Here is a 20,363-nt window from a genome sequence, read left to right on the forward strand (position 1 = left end):
GGCCTAAAAGGCCCCCCCCCCTTTTTTTTTCCACCCAATCTCACAAAGCCAAAAATGACAGATAACTAATAGAACAGGTAAGCGAGTTGTCATTTTCGCCAAGTGAGTCTTTGGATTAAGCATACAGACGTAACTTTTATAGTAAACCACTCTTATGTTTCTTTTGCAGAGAAGACAGACACAGATTTTCCTTTGTAAATAACTTGACGTTTCAAAGGAAACAAAATGCTTAGCTACTTACCGGTAGCGGTGTTTTCCGGAGCCCATGACAGCACACTTATATTCCCCTCTCCTGGTGCTGTCATGAGAAACCGAATAAATGTTTAGCTACTTACCGGTAGAGGTGTTTTTCGAGGCCCATGACAGCACCACGAGAGGGGGATATAAGGGTGCTGTCATGGGAGACTGAATAAAAATGCAAAGTTCAAATTTGCTCGACCCAATCGATTCTTAACATCTTGAAAGCGACTGCGGTTTTGTCAAGTAGCAAGCAAGTAATCAGGAAGAAATCTGATCTTATCGTTATTCCAGCTCAGTGATTTATGTGCTGCTATGCTTAGTATCAGACACTTAGCAAGTTCTATCCTAAGGAGAGAACCGGGAGGTGAAGATTTGATTGGTCCTTTGTGTCGCCGCCATTAAAAAGTTTGATCCCTTCTTTGTTGATGTTCTCTACAATCCAGTTATCTATAAAATTGGGCACAATTTTCTTCTTTTATACCATCTGGAAAGTCATCCTAACCAATATAACACTCAAACTAATACTTTTGCAGAACAGTTTCTCATTACTTGCGTTTTAACTTTCTTAGGGCCCTTTTATTTAGACTGATATGGGATAAGAAGGGAATAATATAAATAACGAACAGGCAATCCGTGCAGGTGTTTCGGCTGTCAAACTGCTGCGAAACATGCAGCCGAGGGGACTTGAACATACTTCTCGAGCACGCTGAAGACACTCGGATAGCACCTGAGCATGCTCAGCCTTATCCGAGTATGTTCGCTCATCAATGCACAGCACACAGGGATGGATATCTGCTCTTCACTCGTTATCACACAAATAGTAGCAGCATGGAGGTCAACATTTAGCAATACTAAGCTGCGTAGCTGTAAATCCAGCTCTGAAGTAAGGCAAAACAATTTGAATGAAAAAATGGCACACCGGCGCTTTTATAAACACACAGCTGGGTTGAAAGCCGCTGACAAAGCAAGCACATACAGTGTGCTATCTGCCAAATAAAGACACAAAATGAATGAAGAATTGCCGCGCTGACAATACTGTGTGATTAGAAAGAGCTAAGGTGTAAACACAATCAGCCAAAGATAGCAAATAGAGATACTCACTGGTATTAATGCTTTATGCCGATTTCGCTCCATTCCTCCATAGAGACCAGTGGGTGAAAAGGCTGATAAGCCTGCAGGGAGCTTCCTCCCATTTGCATAGAAAAAAGCCCCCTAGAGAGCGTGCCACAGTGAGCGGCAGGCAGCCTCGGCTGATGGCGCCTCCGTGCAGTGGCATGGTTAGTGGGGGGCGTGTGGTGAAGCGGTGACGTCACCGGTCCGCAAATGACAGACGTGTGCAGGGGCCAATTCCGACATGTTTCGGGGGAACCGTCCCCCTTCTTCAAGGTATGGATACTGCACTACCACTGTCTCCTTTTAACTCCCCACATTCTCTATGCAAATGCAGCACACACAATGCACATGTCTGCGATCCTTTTACTGGCAGGAAAAACCCACATCAAGATGGAATGTAAACTGCATACTGATAAAAACCTTTTACATAGAAAAATTGATAAAATACAAAAAAACCTTTATTGAAATAAAAACCTGAAATAAAAAACAATAAACAGATCCCCCTCAAAAGAGTATGTAAAATATCTAAATCATTTATCCATAAAAAAAAAAAAATTTAAAATTATTTTGAATGTATTTTAAAACCTTAAGATACATAATAATTATCCATTGTGCATATAAATAAATAAAATAATATAATGGATAAAAAGGTAAAACACTTGTCAGAAAGTGCAGCATGATCTCTCTGTATCAGCCTCCGCTTGTTTCCTCACACTGCTCCTCATTCCTCCTCCCCTCTCCATAGATTATAATGGGCTGTGTAACATGACAATGGGCAGTCTGCCTCATCTGTGCAAGGGTGAGTTGAGCTGTTTTTTTTTTTCAGAATGGATGACAAGTTTAGTAGTTAGCAGGAAGGGAAGAAGTGACTGATAAGTGGAGAAGGAAGCAGAATTTTCTGATCAGAGACATTACAAAGTTCTTTATATTACATTGTACTGCTGATTTATGCAAAGTTTCTTTGTAGTACAATTCTCATTTATGGAAAACCCTATTGATTTCAAGCGCAGAACTTGGAAGAGCTCCTGAGATTGAACGACAACCAATTAAAGCAGCAAGACAAAGAATTCACAATAGATAATCTGTTTATTTCAGCTTATTTCCACCATTCTTTGTTACAGATCAAACAGAAAAAAAATCATTTTATCCTAAAATGAATTTAATTGTATGCTCATTTTTTTCTATTTCTTTTACCCTATGGCCAATATGACCTTTAATATATCCTTCAAAAAAAAAAAAATGTAAAAATATACATTCATAGTAAAATTCATACAAAACCTCTCCCCTTATTATTGCAGTTTTAAGTCCCTTACACATTAGTCAAGGCCACATTAAATAAAACGAATCACACTTGTACAAACGGAACGGAAAAGATCAGTCGCTTGAAATAAGAAACATATAAAAAGGTCCCTTAAGATATATTATTTAGGTGAGAGCAATAAAATAAACTAGAAGTAATAAATAAAAGCAAAAATATTGGTAAGATTTCTTATAATTCAACAATTAATTATTGCTGCAGGACAATACAGAAAACATGGATTCTGGCATTATGACTACTGCAGGGTGTAAGGAGCAGGGCCATGACACAGACAATCTCCCTGTAGAGTCCTTTTATTCTATGTGCCACGCACCACCCCATCAGTCACTGCATAGGCGTGTCTCTTCCTAGAATAAGCCTTTAATGGGAAGGAGTCATCAAACAAGAATATTGTTTAAATCAGATATTTTTCATTTTCCATATCTTTATTTAAGAACGTTTTTTGAGAAAATTCAAAATGTCATACTATCCACTAAGCCCAATACCAGATTACTACTTACTGTCCTGTAAAGAAGATTTTTCAGCAGTCTCAATATCATCACAGACAGGTTAATGCCTCTATATACAGTAGGTAACTCAGGATCCATCAGTCACCATAGATGTCAGAGCTCACCTCCTCCCCAATAACTTTTGCCCAGATCTAAGGATGCCAAGAAAATACTTCAATAGAAGTCAATGAGTCAGAGCCAGTCTATTGCAGCCTATGTTCATGTGGTGGCTGAAAAGTGCAGTAAATATGATCAGGACTAGCGGCCAGAATGAAATTGCATGTTTATTAGTTGATATTAAGTAATATGGATCTGTAGTAAAATCGTCACGTATGACGGATAATAAAATCAGATCCTTCATTGGTGTCCAGGCTGCCTCACTTGAAGGTAATTAAAAAGGAACTTTTAATAATGGCAAAAAGCGGAGACCACTGGTTATCAAGAGCTTAAAGATTCAGAGATCCTGGTTGGCGAACCCTTCCGACAGATGCTTTTTAACGAGTCCCCATATTGCCGCTACCTGGACCTGTGTGTGTCACATTAGATATTAGTAGCATGGGCATGTATATAGGATTGAGTGAGATTCACAGGACCCTCAATTTGCCTGTTGCGACATCATACGAGAGTCCCGTGCCGAAATGTAATGACATCATGGGACCTACTCATCTGAAGAGCCAACAAGGAGTTAACAAGGCTTGCAGAGCTCTGGTCTAAAGGCCACAAACTATCAATATTGCTGAAAGACCAGGGTGGTGTGAATCGATTCGCTGAATTCTACATGCATACCATAGTGTATGCCTTGAAAAGGAACCTTGTCATTTCCCAAAAAGAGCTATTAACCCCCCGCAGACATAGCGTTTCAAAGCTGTTCTGCCTCAAAACTGAAAGCACGGCTACTGGGAGAAAATGAACTTTACTTCTCCCATGAGCCGCCGGCTTTCAGTCATAGACGCGCAACCAGGAGCAACTACGCTTCTATGACTGAAAGTCGGCTGCTTCTGCGAGGAAGAGAGTTAATTTTCTCCCGATAGCAACACTTTCAATGAGGCACCCGGACAGCACTGTAACACAGAGGAACCCCATATCTGCAGATTAACATGGTTTGGGGACACAACAGGTCCCATTTAAGCAGCTAAGAGATCCAAGGATCAGGAACCTTTCTTACTATCCACATTTTCCCAAACCTACTCTATACATGGGTATTGTGAACGATACGCGCTCTTACCACTGTAAACTAAGCAACAAAACTGGCTAAAGTTCATACCATACCGACAGGGGACAAGAAAGGGGCTGAATCCTTCTGTAGAGGAATAGTGATGGTAATATGAGTCAGTTCATGAGCGCTTTGTTTCTATGTTTTCCAGACTAGTAAAATGAGGATAAGTCCCTCTTGAGCTTAGTAGGATGTAAGAGGAGATTTTGAAGAGGTTGTCCATTTTCAGGAAAGTGTACTCTATACATTGTAAAATATTTAAAATAAACCGAGGCGATACTCTACTCCCCTGGATCCAGCAAGGGCTTCCCGTCGCTGCTGCGATCTCAGTGTTTTGGCTGCTGTGATGACATCAAGTCAACGGCTCACATCACCATTGTAGCCAAAAGCTGAGCCAAGGTAGATGGCAAGAGCCGCTGAGCTCAATGATTGGCTAAGCAGTGATCTGAGCGGTCAACGTGATGTCACCAGTGCAGCCAATACACTGAGACCAGCGCTGCAGCCAGAGCCATCACTGGACCCAAGGTGGGAAAGTTTAGGCATTTTACAGAATATGGAGGTTCACCTTTCTGAAAGTGGGCACCTTAACACAAACTATATACACAAAGTGCACATGAGAGGGGCAGCCAGCCACCCCCCCTCCCCAATGAGCGCCTATAGCATTTCAGAAGAGAAAAAAAAAAAAAAAAAAAAGACCTCGAGAATAATCACAATGATCAGGAAAGTCTTAGCTCAAAATGGGAATGCATGACACAAACGTAAAAAAATGACACAAAATACAGCAAATCCACAAACAATAAAACAATTCTTCCATGATAATCTCATTGGAAGGCGTTTAAACCCTAAAAAATAAAATGTCATTGCCAATTATTTTGGAACAGAGATTTAGAAAGTCTAACGGTAAGAAAAAAAACACGGACATTGATATTTCTGCTATAACCTTTACCGGCAGCTTCAACGTGACCTTAAAATAATTCAATAACCAGCAATTTAGAAATCCAGAAATCAAGTTACCGTATAATCATTAAAGAAATAGGATTACATATTTGCCATTTAGTTTCTAAGAAAAATATTTAAAGAAACTTTTTACAGTATACGAAGCCTTAAAGGGGCTGTCTGGGCTAAATACATAGTCACTTGCTGCCATCTCCATGAATGGAGGACAGGTCGCTCATTGGTTAGCGACAGCAATAGAAGCGAGAATGATCCCTTGTTACAGGACCACTGCGACCAGTGATTGACTGCAGTGGCAAATTGACTTTAAAGTGGTGTCATCAGAAGAACATCTGACGATGTGCTGTCCAGGTTAGTTGACCACTGCAGACAATCACAGCTCGTCGCGTGATGGGAGTTACTTCTTGCGTAGACGAAAGAGCAATCTGCATTGGATCCAGTTGAGATAGAAGATTTAGTTATTTTTAAGAGAATCCGAGCCCCCGCCCATACAACATTGTATCTCCTTTAATTGCACCATTTGGCGATTTATTACAGATAATGGTAGAGATTCATACTACAAAATCAATGTAATATCTTGGGAGTAAAAAAGAGGAATAATCTGCAGTCAATGTAGTAACATTCCACCGAATTCAACACTTAATTCCATTAATCTGGCGAAATGGCTAGGCCATCACGTACTTTTGGCAGAACAGCCAGTTACAAGTCTCTTAGATCGTGAACGGAGCATTGGTGCGCATGATTGACAATAGCTTCATCCAAACAGGGCATGTCAGTGCCCCATTCTTAGGCTCAGTGGGGACCCCCAATGATCATTAGGTTATCACCTATCCTGTAAGTCAGTGTTCCCCAACTCCAGTCGCCAAGAGCCACCAACAGATCATGTTTTTGGGATTTCTTTAGTATTGCACGGGCGATAGGATTATCACGTGGGTCATCCTAAGGAAATCCTGAAAATGTGATCTGTTGGTGGCTCTTGGGGACTGGAGTTGGGGAACACTGTTTTAAGCGATAACTTGCCAATGCTGAATTCAAATATCTGAGTCTTGCGGCCTGAATACGGCCACGATTGCTCGGACAAGCTGTGGATTTCCTGACCTGAACTCAACAGCCTCATAGGACGCCATTCTTATTTTATGGCTCACCAAGGACTTACCGTCCTAATGGGTTATCTTAAAAGATTGTTTTAATGAGGCCATCCTTTAAAAGCCTATTTTTATTTTTTTTGTCTCAATTTTTCTAGTAAAGGCTACTATTAGCTGAACCGTATAGGGATATTAAAGGATTTGTCCAGGATTAATAAAACGAGGCTGTATTACTTCAGAAACAGCGCCACCCCTGGCCATAGCGTGATATTGCAGCTCAGTTCCCTTTTCCATAGGGCTTAAATGCCCAGTGGCCGGGAATGTGAGGCGGTTTAAAAAAAAAAAAAAAAAAAGAGCAACCATGTTTTTCTAATCTTGGACAATCCCTTTAATGCATTCTAATTTGGTTGAAGGCATAGACCCTAACGATTTTTTTTATACCAAGTTTAATAATCCCTAAAACATTGTTGGATAGATAACTGAGTAAAATAACACAACCGTCTATATCTAGATTGTGAGCCCATCGGGGACAGTGATGATAAGGTGTGCATACTGTAAAGCGCCGCGGAATATGTTAGCGCTATATAAAAAATAAAGATTATAAAGATTATTATTTCTAACCTATGGTATGAATGTCTGAAAAGGGGACCAAAAAATGGCAATGAAATAAACGTAAATTTAAAAAAAGAAACAGTTCTGCACATCCCTGAGTCAGATCACCACAACGATATATATCGAAAACAGTCAAATGTCCGCGCATTAATAAGGCTGCTGCAATTAGCCAAGAGGGTACAACTATATATTGGTCTAAAAAGAGTTTGGGACAAAGGAGTCCGGAGTCTTTTTCTGGATGGGATTTCCAGCCCCTACTAAAGTGCCCAAGAGAAGAATAGGCAGAAAGTACAGGTAGGGTGCTTTCACATTGCGTATAGGGACAAGCTCAGTGGCATCGTCGGGGCATATGTTCGAACCTCCCCCAACCTGAGCAAAACGCATCCGACGGGGTCAGAGACTGTAATGGTGACAACAGAGCGAATGCACGCTCTGTCGTACATCAGTTCCGGGAATGTAGGTCTACAGGAGGCGGACACCCAGACGTAGCAGACCGCGTCCGACAGTGCCACGGAGCGTGTACTAAACGCAATGTGAAAGCACCCTTAGTAACACAGGTGTGCACTTCATTGGACAATAACACTATAGACCCTAGTGCTACTTACAATAAAAACCTTCCGAAAATGAAAAGTTGGCAGTGTTTATAGCTTCCTGATCACTGGCATCAGTATAAAGAAACCACAATCAATTAAATATAAGGCCCATTATCAGATATAAAAAAAAATTCATTCAAAAAAGGAAAACCCTGGTGCTCTTACACTATAAAAAAAATATTTTAGTAAAGACCAGAATTCTATATAAAAAAAAAAAAAAAAAAAAAAAAAAAAATCACAATTCTGGAGCCCTTTTTCTTGGGGTTCTGTGTTGTGCTATCCTTCTGTTACTCCTCCTAGAAATTGACGGATAAACAGTCAGATGGCCATATAAATTGGACAGAGAGCAAAACTACCGGTAAGTGCAGAGACTGGCTGGATGCTCTCCCGACCAGAGAGTGACAGCTGCACAGAAACATATGAAGCGGTCATGCTAAGTTCAGGAGAGCCACCAGCCAGTCCGAGCATTGTAGTCCGATTTATATGCCCGTTTGCCTGCGCCCTAACGTTGTCTAATCACAGCTGACACTGTCAGACGGGGTAGAGACACTTCCCTAACTGGTAATACCCCATTAGAAGATATTTTTTCGCAACATAGGAATGGGAGAAGGTAGAGTTCTCAAAAAAAATTGCACCAAAATGGTAATATTATGTGAAATACAATTAATATACAATTAAAAGGGCTTGTACCGTGAATTGAACAATATAGGTGCTAACTCGCTGACCCCCAAACGATCCATAAATGGAAATTTACCACTTGAACAAAGCGATGGTCCCGTATAGGCACTAAATATTGTCTGTGGGACTGCTGGGCATAACCGAACGATCTGATTAACTGTCGAGTTTTACTTAAAAGAAAAAACTTGATAATTTTGTATACTAAAACTGTTCTAGAATACATAGCTGAAAAATGGCAGGAAGGATATTCCTTAAATCCCTCATTTTTAAATTTTGGTAAGATCTCAATTGGTGCATCATAAATCCCTCCAGTCCTATGTGGTAACATAACATTTAGAATTGAGTATGGTAAGTATCAAACTGTATCAAAAAGTTGTGGAGTGTGAGAAAGTCTAGCTACCAGTTGATACAATGTAGAAACCCAATTGTAACAGTGAATACAAAGCCTTTACAATGTCGAGGTAAGGAACGCATACGAACACTACGTAAAAGGTCGAGAAATAGCATTTTTGAGTGCGGTTTTCGTTAAGGCACGTTCCCCATACCCCCTTTCTTTCATATCCCGTGGTGCTTGGACTCGGAGCACGTCATCCAGTCCATTCAGTCATTGTAAACACTAGGAGGAGACCCCACTTGACCGATTAACAACTATCATGTAAACGCACAGAGGAAAATTAGAGAAAAAAAAAAAGATTTAAAAACATTCTTTGGCATCTGCAGGTGACGCAACTTCCGGAGTGTTCTTTCTTCTGTGACACGGCTGCAGGAGACGCTACAGTGTATCTTTCTATCACAGCGTTAAAGAGAAAGCGTTATTCGTCTTCTTAAGTGCTTTGTCGGAAAATCCATTGTTGAAAAGGGTCCGAAGGGTTACAAGGGACGAGACTTGGGTTAGGGCCATTCCCAGTCAGGCACATGCTATATGCAACACTGAAGAGGAGCTGATCCTGGAAAGAGAGGACAGACGAACAATGAGTGGGATCGAGCGGTTATTGACTTCCAGTTATAAATTACTCGAATTCTAATTCTTTCTCCATTGCATAAACTACACTATGATGTCTGACCATTGCCCCTATTAAGCAGCGAGTCTGCTCAGCCAGGTTACTCCCAATGATAATGTCTGACGTGCTGTGGAATATGATGGCGATATGGAAGGAATCTAAATAAAACCCTCCGTGTCTCAAGAAGTTTACATGGGACAGATTTTCTCTAAGTGATCAGGCAAAGCCTCCATGTTTAACCATCGGTAGCCATGTCAGTACTGAGAAACAAGGAATATTGGCATTAAAAATTATATTACCATATTCCACTGGGTATCTTGACATTAAAACGATTAGGGTATGTGCACACATTGCGGATTTGGCCCTGCGAATCCGCAGCAGTTTTGCATGCGGTGTACAGTACCATGTAAACCTATGGAAAACCAAATCCGCTGTGCAAATGCTGCGGAAAATTCCATGCAGAAACGCAGCGGTTTATTATCCGCAGCATGTCAATTCTTTGTGCGGAATCCGCAGCGTTTTTACACCCACTCCATTATAGGAACCCGCAAGTGTAAAAACGCAGGCGAAATCCGCACAAAATAAGCACAAAATCCACAGAAAACTCGCAGGGAATCCGCAGGTAAAATGCAGGTCATTTTACCTGCGGATTCTGCAGAATCCACGCGGAAAGATCCGTAATGGAATCCGCAACAGGTGCACATACCCTGAGGGGTGTTACTATCGTCCCCTTCAATAACAACCAAAAAAGACGTTATTATCCTAGACTATCAAAGAAGGAATTAGCTTTTTCATTGACTTAAACTACTAGGGATGTTATTGGTAAAGTGAGGTTATTAACCTCATGATCAGCAGGGATGTCAATCATTAACCTCATTACTATCCTAAGACCGCCAGGGATGTCATCATTAACCTCATTACTACCCTAAGACCGCCAGGGATGTCATCATTAACCTCATCACTACCCTACACCACCAGGGATGTCATCGTTAACCTCATTACTACCTTAGATCACAAGGAAGATCATCATTAATTAACTCCTCCCACATTTGTTTTTTATTGCAGCGTTGGAGTGGTGCTACTAACCCAAGTTCCCTGACCCTAGTCTTACCCTTATCAGATGCGCAGTTCCCGGCGCTGCATTGGTCTTCTGCAGGTTGTGACTTGCCAGACCGCTCCAATTTTTGCTGGGTGTGATCCAGAAGTCACAAATCTATGCAAGTCTATGAGAGCCAGAACGAGACCAGAGCGAGCTTCTCATAGAATTACACAGAGCTTGTGATCGTTCCCTCTGACTTCTGGTAACTCAGAAGTTGAGGTTGCAAGATAGCATCGTCAGGAAAAGCCGAAGACGGTGGCTGGTAAGTATAAAGACTAGCGTTAGGGCCTTAGATTTGTAGCACCACTTCAGCACTGAGCTATAAATAAACACTGAAGTGGTCCTTTAACATTATTATGCCCCTGGACCACTCAGGATGTTGACATCTGTTTCCCTAACACAATGGGGACTATAGGATCCACTTCTTTACTATCCCATACCATAAGTGGCAATAACTTTACTCGTTCACCACTACAGGCCACTTGGTAGATCAAGTTTTGTCTTTTGTCAGACAGTCTATGAAGGTTATGGTCTGCCATGCTTTATCTGGATTTTGTATGTAGCAGTAATGTGGACTGCTGAATGCTGCATGACCCCATCTACCTGGCTGTTGTACGGTCAAATATTTGGGTAAACTAATATTTATCTGATGCATTAGTGATCTATTCTAAATTTAACATCTACAGAATTTGTGCTATTTTATTAACCCTTAAAAAAAACAAACAGCCTTGCCAATAGAGATTTTAGTTTGGCTTTAAATGCTGTTTTGGGGTTCTTGCTACTCATCAGTGCAAAGTAAGAGACCGATTGGCTATCATGTGACAAAGCTCTTTAAAAGGGTTGACACTGACTTATATGACTGCTACTTCCTACAGGTGGTGCTACAGACTCTTTTCTCTTCCTCTATGATGAGGCAATAAGCATATGTTATTTCCCATGGAGCACTGCATGTCCGATAAGTTTCCGTATGCCAGCTTGTTAAATCACCTTACCTTACCCCTTAGACATTCCAGTTAAGAACTAGGAAAACTTACTTTCTGAAGTTCCCACTTTTCCTCAGATAGAACAGATGTGTCTCCGCCTTTGTAATTACACTTGCTAAGGAGAACCTGCCCTTTACCAGCTCTAAGGCACAGTTCCTTTTGAATATTATGTCGAATCTCATGGTTTAGAGTATATTCAAAGTACTAAATGAGCAAAAAATAGAAAAAATATATATATATATTAAAAAATCAATTAAATCATGCTTGTTATAATGTTATTACCAAAGCAAAAGAAATATTAAAAAGGGGTCAAAAATAAGAAAACTTTATTTACTCTTGCCCATTGACTGTCTATTGTCTGGATTGGGGATACACTGCAGATATACTGCAGTACCAGACACACACAATACATACATACAAATTCATATATAGTTTGGCAACTATGTCATTAGTTGGGAATATTTGGACAGAAATCTTATGAATTAAAGACTTTCTAACGTCATCATCTCGCAAAATAGGGTGCGCACTGTTTGGGGTCGGAGAAAAATGTGTGATAGTAGAAGTTTGGTATCCGGAGCCGGTGCAAGGTACAATATTGGTCTATTGTGAAAAATCTGTATGCCCAATCCGATACACACATGCCTCAAGTATCATTTCCTTTTGGTAAAGTAGTAACAAAACAAAGAGCAAGCAAGGGCGTAACAGGACTGAGCTTCCAGTCCTGATGATTATGGCTTACGGCCCCGTTCCAGTATTGTCGGCACTCTCAGTCCTGGGACTATGATGAGGGGGAATGACACACTGCAGCCCCGGCTTCCTCTTCATGTTCAGTTTGGTTTGTCCGAAGGCGGAGACAGAGATGCCAGTGCTGATTGGGCTGGTGCTGGCGTCACATGTCAACACCGCACGAGAGACCGGAGGAAAGCAAGTGCCGACAACGCAAAAATGGAGAAGTCACGGGAGGGGAGTATAGGCTTTATTATTTTATCGGGGTCGAAAATTTAGTTTAAGAAGGGGTTGTCCTAGTAGTGGACAACCCCTTTAAGGGTCCATCTGGGACTTAATAGGTGTAGCGGGAATAATACGGAGAGCGCTTAACCCTTGCAGTCTATTCTCTAGGAGTCTAGGCCAAATGATCTCCTAGAAAATCAAACAGTTAATTTATTTCAGTTCTTCTACACAGACAGTGAAACTCATATTATATAGAGTCATTGCATACAGAGTGATCAATTTCAAGTGTTTATATCATGCGGGTTTTCATTGATTGTAAGCCATCAACAACAGAAATAAACACCGGGTGCCCGAGGAAGAAGCGAGCAGCGAAACGGCGCCGGTTGGGTGTGAGGGACACACAGGCCTGCTACAGGGACCTATCGCACCGTCTCTTACCCAGCACAGTTTACTGCATGGATCAAAACACCACTGCTTACCCAGGTAATGAAATCATGTGTATTAGCATTGTATTAACAAACACTGGAATACACTTGTAATGTTATGGTCACAATTTACAGGACCTAATGTCAGTAGTGCTTATATCAAGCAGGTATAATATTGTCATACAAGCAAAGGATACTGCATAGCAACATGACTTAGTCTGTGCATCTTTTATAGCCTACTGATATAAAGCAGTCCTATATCAAATATTATTTATTTAATCTTTCCACTGATGAACCACATCCGCTAAATAGCACTTTATACAAGCATACTGCACTTTCTATTACTTTACTAGTGGTATATAATTTTGTGCACTTTCAGTAAATTTTTTTAGTGGTTGTTCCACCAGTTTGCTTATACTTTTTGTCCCCTTATATCTCTATTGCTATTGTACTGTGCCTCTCCCTCCCTTTTTGGAGGTTTATAGCCCTGTCTTTTTAAATAATTAACCTTTTTTTCGGATTATAAAACACACTTTTTCCCAAAAAAATTTGAGAGGAAAATGGGGATGCATCTTATAGTCCGTACGCAGGCTTACCGGTGGGTTGCAGCAGTGGAACTGGCGGCGGCAGAGGTGCAGTGATGCTGAGGCTCGGTGTCGGCAGTGTGGAGTGCACCTGAGCAGGGTCCCTTCCTCAGGATGCCGGCGGCAGAAATGTGGCGACGCCACGGCCCGGTGTCCACGGCGAGCAGAGCCGAGTGCATCACTGGTTTCCCTGAGGCCATCTTCCTGAAGCTGTGGACCGCCAGAGGTGACGCACACGCAGATTGAGATTTCTAAGCCCTCAGCTTCAGGAAAATGGCAGCTGGAGGCCGTGCGTGCGCAGATTAAGATCTCGGCGGCCATTTTCCTGAAGCCGAGGGCTCACCGAGATCTCAATCTGCGCACGCGCGGCCTCAGGAAGATGACCGCCGAGAAACCAGTGATGCGCTTGGTTCTGCTTGCCGTGGACACCGGGCCATGGCGTCGTCACATTTCTGCCGCCGGCATCCTGAGGATGAGACTATGCTCTGCCTCACCGCCGACACCGGACCCGAGGCATCGCACCCCGGGACTGCAGCCGCCGGCTTCGTGAGGAAGGTACCATGCTTCCTGTGAACCCGCTCTACCACCGCCGGCCCTCAGGTAAGATACCTTACATTCGGACAGTAAGACGGACCCCCATCTTATAAAAATCTTTTTTTCTGCTATTATGGTCCCATGCGTCTTATAGTCTGAAAAATACGGTATCTTAGAATTGGTTTTTATTTTTTTTTATAAATAAATATCTATTTTAAATTTAATTTTTGCGCTTTACTAACCGGAATAGACCAGGTTGATGTATTTGAGTTTGAAGTGTCTAACAACTACTGACCTTTTGGACATATAGGAAATGATATGAAATAGCAAAATTATAGGAAATAGTCCAACACATAGTGGCAGGAAATGCAAGCAGGAACAGCATATACCGAATGCCACAACCAAGTAGCGGGAATTGTATATAGGAACATCTGCATAGCATATGGGCTAAGTCCCCCTAAGTCCAGATGAGATACCCCAGAAAAAGTGGTGGAGAATGAAAGGGCTAAAATCCTGTGGGACCTCAAGATCCAGACGGATAAGCAGGTGTTGGCTAACCAACCAGACAGACACTGTCATAGTAGACAAGGATCAGAAGCCAGCAATGATAATAGATGTGGCAGTGCCAAGTGACAGCAACATCAGAAAGAATCAATATGAGAAGCTGTAGAAATACCAGGGCCTCAAAGGAGAACTGGAGAAGATGTGGAAGGTGAAGGCAACAGTGATTCCAGTGGTGATAGCATGATAGCAGCACTTGGAGTAGTGATCCCTAAGCTGGAAGAATGGCTACAACAGATCCCAGGAGCAACATCTGAGCACTCTGTCCAGAAAAGCACAATGCTGGGAACAACTAAGATCCTGCGCAGAACCCTCAAACTCCCAGGCCAAAGACCACCCCAGTGGGGGGTGAGAAGGAAATAAATATTATGTATATATATATATTAGTGGATTTGGGTCTTTATACGCATCACAGGCAGGGACTGGGGGCCTATATACGCATCTCACAGGAGGAGTTGGGGCATATATGCCCATTACAGGAGGGGCTGGGATGGCCGCTGCTCTCACCGACGTCATTGGTGGGGACTGGAGTGGGAAGCGGAGAGTGAGCCAACTTCAAGGCATGTCAGCGTCTTCAGGGCAGAACGCTGGGTGTGCATGTTCACGGTCTATGGAGCAATTAAAGGGCCCATGGCCAGCAAAATGCAGCTACCAGCACGAGCACTGCATTCCCAGAGAATCTGGCCGGGAAATCAGAAAAGGACACCATGGGCCACAAATGGCCCATGGCCCGGAGATTCCTCTCCGCACCCCTGTTTTAGATGGAGTTGTCAATGTTGTGTGTTAAGAAAAGGAAAAACTCAGGTAAGCTTAAGCATTAAGGGTATGCACACACAATGTGGAAACCACCTGAAAAACCTCTTTTAAAACTCTACAGGTTTCTAAAAACGCCAAATTGTTAAAAGAAATTATGTCCATTTTGCTGCCATTGACCAGTTGGAAGTTTCAAAAGATGAAGTTTTTGCTTAAAAACTTTGTGCTGGGTTTGAACAGTTATTTTGTACAGACAGACTCCCTATCACCTTCAACAATAATCATTAGTAGTTGCGGGTGGGTGTCACCTGTGTAACACAGCCAGCACCTGATATGTATGGAGTGGCCCCAGTTCCTTAGCATTTTCCATTAACCAGCACCCAACATCTGCCATACGCCACATGTTGGCAAGGGGTTAATATCTAATAACTGAGTGTGCATGCAGTACACTGCATGTATGAGTTATATGGATTATTAACTTATATAGCTGTTTCGTTTGCGCTATTATTTCTGTACTCAAGACGAGCGCAGCAGAGCGGAATTTGTCAAACATCTCAATTATTATGACCACTGATCATTAGTTATAATGCTATTTTTTTTCTGGGCTTTTTCATTGGTATCCAAATAAACTCACTAACTTACTATTAGGATATGGGAGTTGTGGTAAGTGACATATTCCCCCGGTTTCATGTGTACTTAGCAGAAGACCAGCTGATTGCTTAAAGGTTTAGGAATGTGACAAGTGATACCTTATAATTTTCATTCCAAGGCCCATGCTGAGCAGCCCGCAGCTCAACCAGAAAGCTGGGAGTGCGGCACCTTGGCTGTTATGTGAAGAACTTACTAGAGACTACTATGGGGTTATAAAAATGAACGGCAGAACAAGACTTCTTGCTTTATACCAGCCGCATCTTTATTTTTAACCAGTGGCTGGTATAGTGTAATGGTTAAGTGCACAGCCTACGACATGGGAGACTGGGTAAATTATATACCAAGGCTCCTAACATTAGAATACACTAGAATACCTACCCTAGGTGGCCATTATAGAGGTTACAAAAGTACACAACCACCAAAGTGGGAAGACTGTAGTTCATATCCTGTCTCTGCCGTGTTGGAAATAATATACCAGTTGTGGTCCTTGGGCAAGACTACAAAGACTATAGTGCCTGCCTCAATAAACATGAGAGTGACATAAACAAAGAGTTATGCCGGCTCGGACGTCGCCTGGAATAACAAGGTCCGCGTCAGATGTCGAGAAACCAGGACAATCTGATGATAAATGGGCTATTGGAACAACCATACATGGACAAGGCAAGAGAACCTAGATCTGATGAAATGCTAATATAACAGCTAGATCAAATGAGAGAGGATATATGAAGCGTATGAGGAAACTCTGGATGGATATAAGACTGACTGAGAAACAACTAGTCACCCAACGTTTCAATATCAAAAAGTGAAAGCTATTATCACAACTTGAGATGGATCCACCCCTCATAAAAACCTGGAAGAACAACATGTGCAATCCCCTGAAGAACCTGATCCAAGCTCTGCAACTAGAGAGCTCTGCAGCTGATCGGAAACAGAAGATCTTAGATAAACTAAATACCATCAATACCAGAGACCGACTGCCAAGGCTCAACAAAGAAACACCACCAGACAGTATGCTAGAAGATGCCAATAGAGAACTGGAATCAATACCTACCACCACCATAACTCAAACTAATAAGCTGATCCATGCTACTGCCTCAGCAATCATGGAAATGCTTATGTGCCCCCCTTGGAAAAGAAGACTGGAGACAAAGATCAAGGTGACACGAAGGGAAGTCAGCCAACTAACAGAAATATAAAAGAGTGTAAAGATCAAGAATAAGACCAAGCTGGACAAGTGCAAAGGCCTGACCCCAACTGAAGCCTTAAAGACTGCTAAACAAAGGATCACAGCACTCACCACAAGACTAGGGAGAAACACTAGAGAAGCTGAGGCCAAGAAGATAAATGCACTTACAGTAGTACCCTATGGTGGCTCTCATTCTGGCGGACCTCTCTGGTGTAGTGCTTATTTCTCCCTGTGGGGGCACTTCAGAGCTTCAGAGAGACTGGACACTTACTGCCAGGAGACCTCGCGTATTAAATTTATCACTGGACACTTTGTGATCATTCTTATTGGATCTTCCTAGCAAGTAGGGATGGTAAAGCAGAAAATCCATTTCAGTTGTCCTAAAATGTTAACATCCTCCTACACTGATCTTCTGAAAAACCCATTAATTTTCATTACACAGATGAATGTTCATAATAAATAACTATAAGCATTTGCATTAGGACCTATAAAAAAAAAAAAAAAATAGGAGGATATAGAAATGTTACCTGGTTACCCCCAAGTCCATGACAGTTATACAGGATCGGAGGTTTGCCCCCATGATTATTATCTGATCCAGCATCCAAACACCATTGTTTGCCAACATTTTGTATCTGTACAGGGAAAACAATTAGACAATGTAGTATCGTGCCTTTATCTATCTGGTTACATCCCTCTCCACTATACTGGATTAACGGTAATCTAGAAGTACAGTTCGCCTATTATCCCACACTGCAGCTATGAGGATATTGCAAATTCAGATTTTCTTTATGCAAGTAGCAGAATGTAGCCACTGCAGCGATTTCTCAGGGATCCTACTATTGTTTCTACTGTAATAATCTCCTATTGTTTCCACAGCTCTGCAATAGAATGTTACCATGGTTACAGACTACAAAGAAAACCTGTATTCAGACCAAGCACTCTTGTGCCACTCTCTACCATAATTATAGAAGGATAGGGAAAATGAAGGGAGGTCAGCTCACCAGTCTCGGTTGCGATCCATAATCCTCCTGCGCACGGAGTCACCTTGATCAGGGGTGTTGACTGAAGCAAAATAAAGGATGGAATCTCCAGCGCTGGACTTCAGTTAAAAATACATCATTTATTGTAAATTCTTAAAATCGAACAGAAAAAAGTATGGATAAGGACATACAGGCAGATGGGGTCTCTGGTGGTCTCCAACCAACGCGTTTCGACCTAGAGGGTCTTACTCATGGTTCCACCAATAAATGATGTATTTTTAACTGAAGTCCAGCGCTGGAGATTCCATCCTTTACTCTCTACCATATGCACCTCAGAAACCTGCAGCATCGCATTACATATGGGGTTTGTATGCAATCAAATATCCATGGAGATAGAGAGAAGCAGGAACAGGGAAGATGGATGGCGCTAAATACACAGCAATCATGGAGGAAAACCTGTTAGTGGCTGCAAAAGACTTGAGCCTGGAACCCAAGTTCACCTTCCAGCAGGACAACAAACCTAAACATCCTGGCATATTCATGTGTGTGAACGACCCAGTCACATGACAGCCCTACATGTGGGCAGCACGCTGGCTCAGTGGTTAGCTCTGCAGCCTTGCAGCGCTGTGGTCCTGGGTTCAAATCCCACCAAGGACAACATCTGCAAGGAGTTTGTATGTTCTCCCCATGTTTGCGTGGGTTTCCTCCCACATTCCAAAGACATACTGATAGGGAATCTAGATTGTGAGCCCTATCGGGGACAGTGATGATAATGTGTGCAACTACATCCCATTGAGAATCTGTGGCAAAACGTGAATATTGGCGTTCATAGACGCCTTCATTCAATCTCACTAAGCTACAGCTAGATTGCAAAAAAGAATGGGCAAAAATTTCAACCTCTAGATGTGAAACCTGGTAGAGACATACCCCAAAAGACTTGCAGCAGTAATTTCAATGAAAAGTGTTCCAACAAAGTATTGACACCTGGGGACTGAATACAAATGCATCACACAATTTTCCTATTATTTTTTTTTTTAATTTTTAGAAAACCGCTTATCATTTCCTTTATATTTAAATACTTGCTACTTAGTATTGGTATATCACATAAAATACCAGTAAAATGCATTGAAACATGGATTTTTGTGATAACTCACCGTAAAATCCTTTTCTCCAAGACGCTCATTGGGGGACACAGGACAGTGGGTGTATGCTACTGCCGCCAGGAAAAACCAAAGGAAAAAAACAATGTATGCATATACCCTAATAAAAATAAATAAGTAAAAAACCAAGTGCATTAAATAACATAGGGTACTTAGTAAACACTATTTTGATCAAAAAAGTATAAAGCTGTCCCACCACGACAAGGTGTACCCATTTGAGACAGTAACTACACTAACGGTTAAAACCTACCTAGTGTGAATAGTAGCAGAGTCTCTGGGTCCCAAACGGACACCCAGCTTCAGAGGGACTAAATAAACTACACAGCTCAGTAGAATGGAGGCCACACCCTATTTGTACTGAATACAAAAATGCTGAAGAAAAAACAAAAAAACTGAACTGAAGTAGAATTGAATGACATGCATGATGTAAAAGCATGTTCACATTGGCCATTTTTTTTTTTTTTCCCTTTGGTTTTGCTTGCTTTTATGGCCAATGTGAACATGCTTTTACATCATGCATGTCATTCAATTCTACTTCAGTTCAGTTTTTTTGTTTTTTCTTCAGCATTTTTGTATTCAGTACAAATAGGGTGTGGCCTCCATTCTACTGAGCTATGTAGTTTATTTAGTCCCTCTGAAGCTGGGTGTCCGTTTGGGACCCAGAGACTCTGCTACTATTCACACTAGGTAGGTTTTAACCGTTAGTGTAGTTACTGTCTCAAATGGGTACACCTTGTCGTGGTGGGACAGCTTTATACTTTTTTGATCAAAATAGTGTTTACTAAGTACCCTATGTTATTTAATGCACTTGCTTTTTTACTTATTTATTTTTATTAGGGTATATGCATACATTGTTTTTTTCCTTTGGTTTTGCTTGCTTTTATGGCCAATGTGATCATGCTTTTACATCATGCATGTCATTCAATTCTACTTCAGTTCAGTTTTTTTGTTTTTTCTTCAGCATTTTTGTATTCAGTACAAATAGGGTGTGGCCTCCATTCTACTGAGCTGTGTAGTTTATTTAGTCCCTCTGAAGCTGGGTGTCCGTTTGGGACCCAGAGACTCTGCTACTATTCACACTAGGTAGGTTTTAACCGTTAGTGTAGTTACTGTCTCAAATGGGTACACCTTGTCGTGGTGGGACAGCTTTATACTTTTTTGATCAAAATAGTGTTTACTAAGTACCCTATGTTATTTAATG

At 41.6% G+C, this 20,363-nt stretch overlaps 1 protein-coding gene across 3 annotated transcripts in view; it reads right to left on the minus strand.

Annotated features, from left to right (window-relative positions):
• Positions 1 to 2,420: 2,420 nt before the first annotated feature.
• Positions 2,421 to 20,363, minus strand: part of LOC141049372 (polypeptide N-acetylgalactosaminyltransferase 3-like) — a 62,532-nt gene continuing 44,589 nt past the window's right edge. For all 3 annotated transcript variants that reach the window (XM_073545778.1, XM_073545776.1, XM_073545777.1), the window contains 3 exons: positions 17,550 to 17,654; positions 11,429 to 11,581; positions 2,421 to 9,241 (listed from right to left, as the gene is read on the minus strand). In XM_073545778.1, coding sequence (XP_073401879.1) covers positions 9,119 to 9,241; positions 11,429 to 11,581; positions 17,550 to 17,654 — 381 coding nt within the window. In that variant the 3' untranslated portion in view covers positions 2,421 to 9,118. The remainder of the gene's footprint in view (positions 9,242 to 11,428; positions 11,582 to 17,549; positions 17,655 to 20,363) is intronic.

Source organism: Dendrobates tinctorius, unplaced genomic scaffold (genome assembly GCF_039654945.1).
Source record: "Dendrobates tinctorius isolate UK_male_01 unplaced genomic scaffold, ASM3965494v1 ptg000143l, whole genome shotgun sequence".
NCBI lineage: Eukaryota > Metazoa > Chordata > Amphibia > Anura > Dendrobatidae > Dendrobates > Dendrobates tinctorius.